Source organism: Dermacentor silvarum, chromosome 4 (assembly GCF_013339745.2).
Source record: "Dermacentor silvarum isolate Dsil-2018 chromosome 4, BIME_Dsil_1.4, whole genome shotgun sequence".
Lineage (NCBI taxonomy): Eukaryota > Metazoa > Arthropoda > Arachnida > Ixodida > Ixodidae > Dermacentor > Dermacentor silvarum.
This window is the reverse complement of record NC_051157.2, coordinates 205,958,625-205,971,212: the sequence shown is the minus strand read 5'-3', so window position 1 is coordinate 205,971,212 and position 12,588 is coordinate 205,958,625. Positions and strand designations below refer to the sequence as shown.

General features: G+C 47.6%; 1 protein-coding gene across 1 annotated transcript in view; it reads left to right on the top strand.

Annotated features, from left to right (window-relative positions):
- The window catches only part of LOC119449196 (uncharacterized), a 49,949-nt gene extending 38,381 nt beyond the window's left edge, over window positions 1-11,568 (top strand). The window contains exon 7 of the mRNA XM_049666330.1: window positions 3,760-11,568. Coding sequence (XP_049522287.1) covers window positions 3,760-4,092 — 333 coding nt within the window. The 3' untranslated portion in view covers window positions 4,093-11,568. The remainder of the gene's footprint in view (window positions 1-3,759) is intronic.
- The last annotated feature ends 1,020 nt before the right edge of the window (window positions 11,569-12,588 follow it).

The following is a 12,588-nucleotide window of genomic DNA, read 5'->3' as shown; positions in this document are numbered from 1 at the left end:
GGATTTCACTAGCTGTTCCCTCTGCTTTCTAGAGCAGTGGGAAGACAATTTTTCTCTATACACTAAGCACTACAGTTTTTCCTTTTGTCAACCAATGCATGGCCTTTACCTCCTTTTCACACTTCTTTGCAACGAAAAAGCTTGCCTAGGTCTAGTGGTATACAGCTGTTATAGTATACCAGTGTATCTAGAAATGTGAATAATTTTTTTTTTTTTAGATGGCCCGTGAAGGCTGCAACTATTCCACCTTTCAGCTTAATATTTAACCTAGCCGGCACCACTCGGCATCTATTACTGGTTGGTGCCCAAACACCAACAATGGGTAAAACATCCAAAGAAAGGCATTCGCTTTAAAAGCTTAGCAGGGGGAACAGTGGTAACCTCAGGTGGGTACTTTTAACAAAAAACATTACTATTTATTTTGGCACGCAGTAAAATGTCTACGACTTTTAAAGAATATCACTGTGATATGCAAATTTCTAATGTACATGTCCATATATGCCAAGCGAAATGTTAGAATCTAAATTTTTCTTTTTGCTGTTTAAGTCTAGAAGGCTCCACCAATTACAATTTTCTATGAAAAACCAGCAATGATTCCTGACAACGATTTGCTTTCACGCAGTCTTTAGTGTGTGGAGCAGGTTAGGGTAGCCATGCCCTAGTAGGCAGAAGTGTATCAATGTGTAGCTTGAACTTGCTTACAAGAGCTGAATAACTGAAAAAAAATCATGCACCATTCCGTTGGTGTGAAGGTGTGTTACCAGCGAAGCAGTTTAGCACACGACATAGAGGTGACTCAGAATTTAGATCAAAGGTATGAGCAAATTTTATTTCTCTTGAGCGGCGACAGCGGTCATCCCGAAGAAAGTCACAAGCCCACATTTTTATTTTGATCGGCGGTCTTGATCAGTGGCATACATTCGCATGGAAGACTACCGCCAATTCGGGGGGCTGGAGCAAACTAGACATGCGTGACGGGACTGCCACTCTGGGGGAGCAGAAGGAAACTAGGCACGCAAGCGCTTGGAAAGACGACAAAGAAAGAGCGGTGCGAGCATACACATACATGGATGACGCGGGTCGCACAGCGGCAAATCTTCAAGAAACCCTTATTATCTACCTGAGAGTCTACTGATTTTGAAAACGGTGCCCATTGATAACTAAGCTATTGAAAATGCATATCCAAGTGATTCAGGCGTATAAACTTTTGCACAGAATGAAGCAATCTTGCGTTGAATTTGGGAGCTCCGTTTTTGCACACGCAGATCTGTTGAAGGACATGAAAGACAGCTTCGCTGTAAATGTTCCTCGCTTGTAGCTCTGTTTCATGATTTCGTGAAGCATTTCTAAGTAAATATGACATTGGAAGACAGATAACTAGATGGAGAGATGAACTTTGATCATTCACGTGCAACAAGTACTGGGCTCATTTGGGGCAGGATATGATGTATTGGAGAGCGATAGGAGAGGCCTGTCTCTTGCAGTGGATATAATACAGGCTGTTGGCAATGATATTTGAAAAACTGTGATGTGATTTCAGCTATGCTCCTTATGGGCTCTTAGTAGGACAAGCTGACACACCTTACAACAGTCAGTTCAGAACATTGTTAACATCTTGCTTAGGTGACCGTACATGTGTGCTCAAGCATGTGCTTGAGAGCACTGCAGAGAAAAGGGTCCAGCACAAACTGTAGTTTGCTCATAGGCAGAAAAGACACTGAATGCATTAAATGGAAGTGGGCGCCGTCCACATTGGAAAAGCTGAGGACCAGCCAGGCCAAGATCTCTGGCGCCTCTGCACTTTTCGTAGTCGGATGTCATCACCAAGCGATCAGGAAGTGCTTCTAAGAATGCTCAGTGTTCCCACCAGCATTCACCACCACTCAAGGACTTCGGGGTGGACAAAGCTGTCGCACATACCAAAATACATGTACAGTGTGTTGTCATGACACAATTGAAAACTGGGGACATTGAAGGCCCTTTTAAAGGCTACAAGATTGTCCTAAGCAAGCAGAGGCACAATCTCGAGCCCGAAAACAAACCTTGATAAATTTGCCATGTGCTTTCTTTTTTTTTACTTAACTTTTAGGAAGATTTGAGGAACAACATCATCCTTCATTTTTCTTCCTTTCTACTTTTCTACTTTCTACTTTTTTTCTACTTTTTCTACTTTTTTCTTCCTTTTCCTTATTTATGTTCCCATCCATCAGACATGAATTTCAACGCTTTCAATTCACTGTTAGCATTTTTCAAGTGTATTGTGGGCATTTCTTAGTGACTTCTTCGTTGGCTGCACATGTTCATCATCTCATCGGCTTCGTCGTCTTCCTCGCTTGTGGGGACTCATCTTGAGGCTGATCTGTGCCTCGAATGTGATCGGTCCGCCGCGTCTTCGGGGCATATTAAAGGTCGTGTAAACGCTACGTCGGAGTATTATTTCTGTGCAAGCAAGTAGCACTTCACGCATTGTAAGAAGTAAAAGTGCAGCCCTTATATCTCATTACCTGCTCACTGCATCAGGAATTTTTTATGAAAAGACAGGTTTGTTGCATCGTCCTATTAGTCTGCATGGTGGCCAATCATAAACGCAGCCAAGTGTAGCGATTATGGAGGGTTGCACAATACTTTTCTCCCCACAAATGAAGCCTTTCGTTCTTTCTTTAAAATAGATATGAAGCCTAGGTTTATTATGTAAAATGTAGGGCTGTGCCAATATTAGAATTTTTGAATAGTAGTTTTGAATACTCTGCAATTCAAAATTCGCAACAGAAAGAAATTATTGTTTTTCAGTGTAATAATCGGTTTTCTTGATTTCACTTCGCCGCAATACTAGTGTGTCATGCGGTGAAGCATGTCTGCTGTGCAGTGAAGCATACCAGGAATGCAAAGGGGCACTGTAACAGAACCTAGTTTGCGTTTACGTGAGTGCACGCGCTGCCTCCGGTCACAATACGAGCACTGGGACGTCTAAGTGTAACCCAGACGTCTAATCACAATCAAAGCACTGGCACGGCACTATCCTCTCTTTAAACTTCTTCTAGTCTTAGCAATAGTCTAATTTTTAATGTGTGCACTGTTTTACTTTTGTGTTCTCATTATCTTCCTGCATTCACAAAGGCAGTTGCATCATGCCTTACTATTAATTAACCTCTTTATACCTTTGACGGTTATTTGACGAGTCCTACTGCACCAAATATTGGTCTCATTCTTCCACAGAACAAGTAATTTCAATGTGCAATAGTTATACTCCATAACCACGTTCCTCCCTGATGAATAAAAAAAAGCGCATTCATTCATTCGAGTTTGTGGAGACTTCTTTACACAACAGCTATTCAATTAAAAAAATATTCGTCCAACATCATTATCCGCTTTAAGCTCAAAATCCACAATTTATTTGCACATGCCAAATAAATGACTGTGTGCTAACAGTTTCTATTGCATACTGTGGCCTCTACAGTGCCTAAAATACACCTTTAGATACCTTTTTTGGGTGCTTAATATACCCTTTTTAGTGGCTAATATCCAATCTCTATCCATAACTTGTAGGTTTCTAGAAAATGCACTCTGTTCAGATGTCCTCAAGCTAGGAGTAACGTCATGAACGCCTTTTTAATGGAGTGTATTTTTTTGATGGCCTTTTTGTTTTAACACATCTGTGAGTGCCTTGGCTTTAACGCACATTAATTCACAGCAAAAACATCTCTTGTTGGATAAAGGACTTTCAAGATTAAACATGTTCATTTACCTGACTTCTTGCAGGACCACAAAGAGGTGTGTGCTGCATTTAACGAGGCATACCAGCACGCCCATGGACTTGGTGAAAGCATTCCTGAATATGCCGCTGTGGTCAAGTCCATAACAGAAGACTTGTTGAAGTTGAACACCAGCAGCGCTGTGTTTGAATACATGTTGAGGCAGAAGGCCATAGGAAGGGCTATGAGGCACGGCAAAAAAATTCAGGTACAGCCAACAAGCCTGGCAAGGCGCCGACCCGGCCGACCGAGAACAGCTGGAAAAATCAGGAAGACAAAACATGGGCATGTGCTCAGCCAAAGTGTGCGGGATGACGTGCCTGGGGCCAAGTGCCATTAAGAACTGAAACTAACACAAATCCCAAATACTGGGTGCCCAAGGCATTCGAGAACACTATTCCATATCGCCATAGACACCACCAGGCTCATCATATCTATCTAGGCGTGCGGCTTCTTGTTGGTTGACCCCTTATCATTCATACTGCACACTTTGTTCTAAGATGGAAGCGTACAGATTGAAGCAGGAAATGAAATGCCATACAGTCCTCGTCGCCTTTGCCGCACATCACAGCGACTTGAAAATTGCCACCTTTCTGAGCGTAGCGAAGTCGTTCGTTTACAAGGTGTGGACAGAACTGATCTGTTCTGCTGGTGACGTGGCATCTGTGGCGAAAATCAAAAAAGCACAGTCTGCGGTCAGACACTGTCAGAATCCCCGATTTTCTCCGGCAGCTGCAAGTCATCATGAGTGACGACCCAGGGAAGTCAATGCGGGCCATGCTGCACCGCATAGTATGTGGCGTTCGGCACGAAGACGTAAGACAGCTATTGTTAACCCACAGTTCCCTGTCGTTGAAGGAAGCAGAAGACTTTGCAATTTCTGCTGAGGGCACTACAGAAAACGCGCAGCACATGCAAAAACTACCCTCCCAGGAGGCAGACAACTAATTTTGTCCTGTCAGCGCAGTCACGTCCAAAGGCAGGCTGTCTCGCGATGAGCACTGGCCTTGCACCTGATGTGGTGTATCCTCACACCAAGCAGATGATTGCCGTCATCTCAGAACAGTGTGCCATCGGTGCCGGAAACGCGGCCACTTAGCACGAGTGTGTAGAGTGTCGGATGAAGGCACTAAGGGGAGGTGACAAGCGTACGCACTTTCTCAAAGCCCACGAGATAGTTCTGAGGATTGGAAATCTTTGCACATGCTGATAGTGTATCAAGCGACAAACAGTGCTCACATTAAGCCTATTCTTCGCCAGGTAAATTGGAACGGATTGCCGCTCGCAATGTTGGTAGACACAGGGTCACCTGTGAGTGTGGTTACGCGGGCAGTGTTCAAGCAACATCGAGGCAAGTGGCCACGTCTGCAGGCAACAATAATGAAGCTGTCGTGTTTCGAGGGCCCACTTCCTATCGCTGGGAAATTGTAACTCAATGCGACCATGGTTGGCGCGCCAATTCAGGCCAAACTGGTTGTCGTTGATTGTCCAGGACCGGCGCTTTGCGGCCTGACAATATCTGAAGCTTCAATACGGCAGCTGTGCCGGCACTCACTGCAAATGCTGTGGCATGCGTACAAGCTGGCACTGCTGACAGAAGGTGGGAAACCTTGTTATCGAAGTACGATGACATCTTCACTCCAGATCTGTGTTTGTCCCAAAAGCCACCGGTCCTCCTGACTATCAGAGAAGATGCCACGCCCCGGTTTGATAAAGCTCGGACAGTGCCATACACGCTCAAACAAATTGTGTCAGAAGAGATAGATAGGCTTGTCAACGAAGGGGTGTTATCACTGGTGACATCTTCTGAATGGGCCACACCTGTAGTGCCCGTAGTCAAGAAGGATGGGCAGCTGCGGTTGTGCAGTGACTTCCATCTTACGGTGAATGCTGAAACCCTTAAGGTGCAATATCCGCTGCCACGCATTGACCATATCGTTGCGAATCTCAATGGCCGAGAAGTTTTCAGCACATTGGATTTGCGGAACACCTATAATCAGCTACCCCTGGACGAAGACTCGAAGAAGCTAGCCTTTTTGAACACTCACAAGGGTCTTCACTGTTTCAATAGGCCGGCCTTTGGGGTGTCTTCACTGTCGGCAATCTTCCGGCGATGCATTGAAGCCATGCTCAGCGGGATTCCCAGAGTGCAGGTGACTTCATGACATTATTGTAGCCAAAAAGGCACATGACTACAAGATCCAAGAGCAAGTGCTACATCGTGCGAGGGGAACACGGCCTGCGTCTTAACTGTGAGAAATGCAAGTTCTGGGCAAGAGCAAGTTACGTTTCTCGGGCACTGCATTGATAGCAATGGCCTACACCATAAAAGCGATAACATCACAGCGTTGCTCGACCTTCCACGACCCACCTCGGTTGGAGAACTAAAAGTATTTTTTGGCCTTTTAAATTACTACAGCAAGTTCTTATCACATGCATCAACTTTACTAGCGCCCTTACACGCATTGTTGGCAAAGAGTGTGAAGCGGTTCTGAGGCAAACAGCAGCAAACTGCTTTCGAAGCAGCCAAGAAGGCAGTGAAGAATGCCAAACTTCTGTTGCATTTTGACCCAAACAAGCCCCTTCATTTAGAATGTGACGCATAAGCAGTAGGTTTGGGAGCAATGTTGTCACGAGACTACCCATAGGATTCAGGTTGCGAACCCTAACGAAAGTCGAGAAGAACTATTCCCAGCTAGAGAAGGACGCCCTTGCTCTCGTATTCGGTGTCACCATGTTTAGAGACTACCTGTATGGGAACCACTTCGAGCTGGTAACCGACCACAAACTGGTAATGGGACTGTTCAGCCCGTACAAGGAGATTCCACCAATAGCCGCTGGCTCCATTCAACATTGGGCCCTGCTGTAGGGAGGATATCAGTACAGCCTGGCCTATCGTAAGGAATCCGAAAACGTAAACGCCAATGCCTTCAGCCGACTGCCTATTCCTCTGGGACATCCCAATAAATAACAGGAAGACACACCCGAGTTTGTATTATACGTTGAGAATGTGAATGTGGCACCCATCAGTGCCAAAGAGTTGGCGGCTCTAACCATCCATGACCCTATGTTACAGCAGGTGCGTAAATGGATCCTGCAGGGCTGGCCAACCTACCTAGCAGAGACAGAGGGGCGGTTCCGGCCGTTCTTTCAGAAAAAAGTGTGAGTTGGCTGTAAGTCATGACCTCATTTACTGGGGACATAGAATAGCCATGCCGTGGTGTCAGCGGCTGTTGGAGTTCTTCTGAGGCTCCTTCATGAAACACATCCAGGAATGGCTGCAATGAAAAATCTTGCGCAAACCATTTTTCGGTATCCAGGGCTGGATGCCGACATCGAGAGGACGGTATGCGAATGTGAGACGTGCACAATCTAGTGTGATGCCTCCTGCGCACATACTGGTGCCGTGGCCAGAAACAGGCCGGAAATGGTATCGGGTGCACATTGACTACGCAGGCCCCGTCAAGGGACACATGTTGCTAGTGGTCGTGGATGCCGAGACCAAATGGCTAGAGGCCATATCGATGCAGAGTACGACGTCGGAATCCACCATGGAAGCTAAAGGGCAATATTTGCCATGTTTGACCAATATTTGCCTGTTCGATACACTGGTTTCAGATAATTGGCCTCAATTTGTCTCAGCAGAGTTTAAGAAGTTCATAAAAATGAAAGGGATCAACCATGTGACAACGGCAACATACCACCCGCAGTCGAATGGCCTGGCAGAATGTGCAGTCCGCACGATCAAGGAAGGCCTTCGAAAAGCTCAAGGGGACAGCCACTTTAACTGCCTCTATCGGTTTTTTATTCCGTTACCGACGGACACCTATCAAGGCTGGGAAGTCTCTGTGATAATATATGGTAGGCGGGAGTGGGAAACATAAACATATGAAGACAGTGCACCGTGCGGTGGCGAAGAGGACACCGACTCTTGCCCAATACCCGTGGGTGGTTATTTACTTTATCGACGGCAGAGTTTCCTCGCTGGGCGTCCGGCACATAGGAGCTATTGCCGCCTTCGTCACTAAGCCTGCACCCGAATCAACGCTGTCACCAGCTGAGAGGCCACCTCGTCGGGTTCTTCCGCTGGGTAACTGCTCCAGGAGGGCTGGCGGTCCTGAGCCTGGCTGAACGAGCGTTCGGGTGAGCAGCCACAGGGCTACTTCGCCAGCTGTGGAAGTGACCGGTGGGCTGCAGTGTGCTCTCGGGCACAAACTCCGCCATCGGGAAACCGGGCACTGCGGAGGCTCCGGTTCATCCACTGTGGCGCAGGGCCACCTGAGTTTCACAAGGCTGTCCAACCCTGCTGTTCGAAACCGGTTCCACGATGTCTCTGACACGGCGACACCTGCTTCCGCAAGAACTGTAGGCAGATTACGTTTGACTAATCCATATACAGTGTAGACCGCTTATAACGTAAGTCGCCAGAGTCGTGAATACCCGCACTATAAGCGGTACCGCACTATAACCAAAGCAACAATTTTCAAGGCCCGCACATATGCAAAACATGTGCACCGAGCCGCCACGCGTATGCAACAGTCGAGGAATGCGGCTACAACGTTTGCATTGAATTTACAGTCAAATCTCGTTAATTTGAAATAATTCACGTGGCGACGCCTCTGATTGGCATTGCTCCGGCACCGCCATAGGAGAGACCCCTCAATGTCGCTCGCGAACAGAAAAAAAAAGAAAAAAGAACGTGGCGGAAATGTCACTCTCTCTCGGATGGCAAGGTCGCCGATTCTGCGTTGCGCCGGAACATGCGTGTACGTGCCGACGTCTCAGCCACGCTACCGTAGCCACGCGTAGAAAATGCCAGTGAACCCTTCTTTCTCCTTTATGCTTCCTCTACTTTCTAGTCACGTGTTGACCTTGCACGCTGCGACTACGGCGCAGAGGGAAGCAGCGGCGCTGTCCCAGGCCGGCCAACGAAACTGCCTACGCCGGCAAATGCCCGCTTCCTGATAACGGCAGAAAACGAAACTTCGGGGAGATGGCGCCGGGCCGGCTGGAGCGGCAGCGCCTGCACAGCAGCGGGCGCGCACGGTGACAGTCGAAAGTGAGGGAGTTGCGAGGGAGGGCGAGGGGAGCCACCGAAGCGGCGGAGTTGCCGATCCTTCCCTGTCGCCCTCCTCCCTCACATTCCATGGTCTCCGCGTATGCCCTTCACTGTGCCGTGCCGGCGCCCCCCACTCCCTGAAGTTTCGTTTACTGCCGTTATCGTGAAGTGAGCGTTGGCATTTTCGTGGCCCTCGCTCGCTATGTGCGCCGTGATATTTCACGACTCGCACTCAAGATTCTGGTTTCAGCCTCACTGGCTGTTCGTTCGCACCACGTGCCCTTCTCCTCCACTTCGTCTCTTCCTCGAGCACTCCTTGGGGTGCCTGTTTGAGGAGAGCGTTCGCTATCTCCACTGACTTCCATACTCCCAGGCCGCCGCACTGTAACCGGTATTTTGTTTCCCGCAACTGCACTATAAGCGATATGTGTATACATGGAGTGCTATGGGAAAGTTAACGGGAGTCTGAAAAGACCGCACTATATCCGGTCCTGCACTATAAGAGGTTACGTTATAAGTGGTCTATACTGTATATAGCTGCCTGTCCTCTAGCATGTATTTTGGGGAACTGTCGTGTGTGTGCCATTTCAATGTGTTAAGTACGTCCAATACAAGTGTGATGTGTGTTTGTGGTTCTGCGTGCTGCTTTTCTCTCTTTCTGGAGTGATCCTGTACCTGATAACATCACAGTCTCCATCCAAACTGCTGTTGGGTTACTAGCTACGGACCAGGCTGGACTGTTGCCTTCCGAGTGCAGGCGGTGTGGCTCAGAAGTTTCCACCACTGGCCGAGATGGTTGCCTGGAGTTGTCACATGCACCCAAGGGAATGGCGACTGTGTCCTCGCCGAACGGCATACAACTATAATGTTCCCTACATTTCGAGTACACGAGAATACTAGCGACCACTGGGGCTTCTTAACATCTATAAGTTAATAACACTTTGACAGGCAATAGAGGCTCATTGCTTGATCCACAGCAAACCTAACCTTAGCTTTTGTTCAGTTGCATGGCCTGATGCTGTTTATGAACTCCGATATGTCTCTCGCAGAACTCCTGAAGTTAGAACTAACTATGGGCTTCAGACTTTTGAACACACCATTATAACCGTTTTGAATGACAACAAAGATATTGAAACGCTAATACACGAGTTCCCAAGTAAAATACTTTACAAAAAAAGAGTTATGGATCTATTACTTACGGCATAATACACAACTTCGACCTACTGTAGTCTTAACGTGGCAGATTACTTACAACATTGCTAGATAATGGTGGTTTACTTATTTATTATTTTTGTCTGCTCTCTTGTTTCTTTTCACAGCTGTAATTTCAAAAATTGTTATGTCGAAACATTTATATACTGTACAGAATTGTGGATGTTCCTTTTTGTGCGATTTTAATGTTACCGTAGACGAAAGCTTGTTGTCGTCTCAAATGCACTGTTTGTCTCCACCAGCAGGGTAGGCCTCGTCACGCGCACACAGCCTTTAGCCCCCCTCCTGATGTGGCGATGTTTGGATGCTGTATATGAAATTGAAAAAGAGAATAAACTTGAAACTCCTCCTCCGAACGTCGTCATGCGGACCAACTGCGACTGCGCACCCCCAAAGACTCTGACACGAAGCAGCCAGCTTGCACCATAGTACCCACCACCACTGACCAAACCTTGCCCAAGCCAGCCAGCACGGCGAACCCCGCTCTGGCAGGATTGCCACCCGCTCCCCCCTTGAGCCACAGCCGCTTCGCCGGTCCATCAGGCAACGACAGCCACCTCAAAGGCTCAACTGGTAAAAGGGGGAGATGTGCTGCAATTATGCAAGCGTGTCATCAGCCGACAACATGAAGTATATCTCGTGACGCCAACTCGAGCAACAGCATACTGCTATGGCTGTGCCGTCACCGCAGTAGCATATAAAAACGATGCACGCAAAATAGAACTGCCTTTTTTCCGCTTCTGTTACCGAGATGTTCACTCGAAACACAACAGTAACAATGGCCAGTGCTATGGCTATATTGAGCTGTAAAGCTAGCATTTGTTCATCAGGCAGGGCTTCTTGATTGGTGGCATTAAGGCACAGCTGAAAGCATTGTTTAAATAGCGTCCTGTCGGCTTGCAAGTTGCCGGCCTTGCACAAAAGTTGTGCTGCTTCAAACATTAATGCCACATGGTGGCCTTCGGTTGCTCACACCTCAGTGAATTGTGCTTGGCAGTGCTACACTGATGCTCTTCGTAAATTTTCTTACTGTGGTCACAGGATCATTTCTGGTTCTTTTTGTGTCATTCTCAACCCACTGTGAATAGAGTGCAAACAGAAGATAAAGAAACAGTTGCTGGTAATCAGAACCATTTTTTTTTTAATTCTGGGGTTTTACGTGCCAAAAGCACAATTTGATTGAGGCACGACATTTTTTTTATAACATTAGTCCTGTGTTGGAGACTGGATAAGCAGCCAACGCCAAAACATGCTGTGACACAACAGGAATGCATAAGTAATAGAGGTTGAGGGTGCACTGCATGAAAAAGCTAACCATGAAAGAGATACAAGATCAGCTGTTCAAAAATGGTATCTTCATTTTGTACCATATCGTTTTGGTATTGTACAGCCCTTTGTTTTCCATGCCTCCTATCATTTGTGACTTCATTTTTCACCTTTTGTTCTTTGTCGATGCTGTCTGTTACGTTTTTGCTGGGCAAATGTGCAAGTTTTTTTGAAACGGCTGTTGACACATTTAGAGAATAAATTGTTGTCACTGGTAGCATACTATTCTTTTTTGTTTCTCTTTCACAACAATCTGCACCCTTCAACATTGACACACATTTGCTCTTATTTAGTGATGTGTTTATAATTGAGTACAGTAAAAGCTCGATGATACGAATCTCACGGGGTCACGAAAAATATTCGTATTAGCCGAAATTCGTATAATCGAAACACAATTAAAACTACTGCCGAATCTCGATAATTCGAACTCGAAGGGGCCCGACAATTTGTTCGAATTAAAAGGACGTATTTTTGAAGTATTCGTGCACCATAGCACGATGCACGAACGGTGCGAGTCGTGAAATATCGCGGCGCGCAAGCGCATAGCAAGCGCGGGCCACGAAACTGCCCACGCCGGCTAACGGTCGCTTCCCGATAACGACAGAAAACGAAGCTTCAGGGAGCGAGCGGGCGGCGCCGGCACACGGGTGCGCGCGGAGACCGTCGAAGGTGAGGGAGGAGGGCGCGCCAGGGAAGCGGATTTGGCCGCGTCAACTCCGCCGCTTCGGTGGTTGCCCTCGCCCTCCCTCTCAACTCCCTCGTAGCTCTCTCACCTTCGACTCCGTGCGCACATCTCCGTGCGCGCCCGCCGCCGTGCTGGCGCCAGCTTATATTAGCCGCCCCCTGAAGTTTCGTTTTCTGCCGTTATCGGGAAGCGAGCGTTTGCGGGCGTGGCAGTTTCGTTGGCCCGACTGTGCCTCCGCCGCTGCTTCCCTCTGCGCTGCTGCCGCAGCGTGCAAGGTCAACATGTGACTAGAAAATAGAGGAGAAGGGTTCACTGCCATTTTATCCGCGTGGCTGAGACGTCGGCACTAGTGTGTGCTAGAATACGGTTGTCTAGAACACTCTAGTCGGCACGTACACGCTTGCTCCGGCGCGATGCAGAAACGGCGACCTTGCAATTTGAGAGAGGGGGAAATTTCCGCCGCGGGTTCTTTTTTTTTTTTCCCCGTTCCTTCGCGCGCGGCATTGAGGGGTCTCTCCTGAGCTTTTGCTCTACGGCGGTGTCGGAGCAATGCC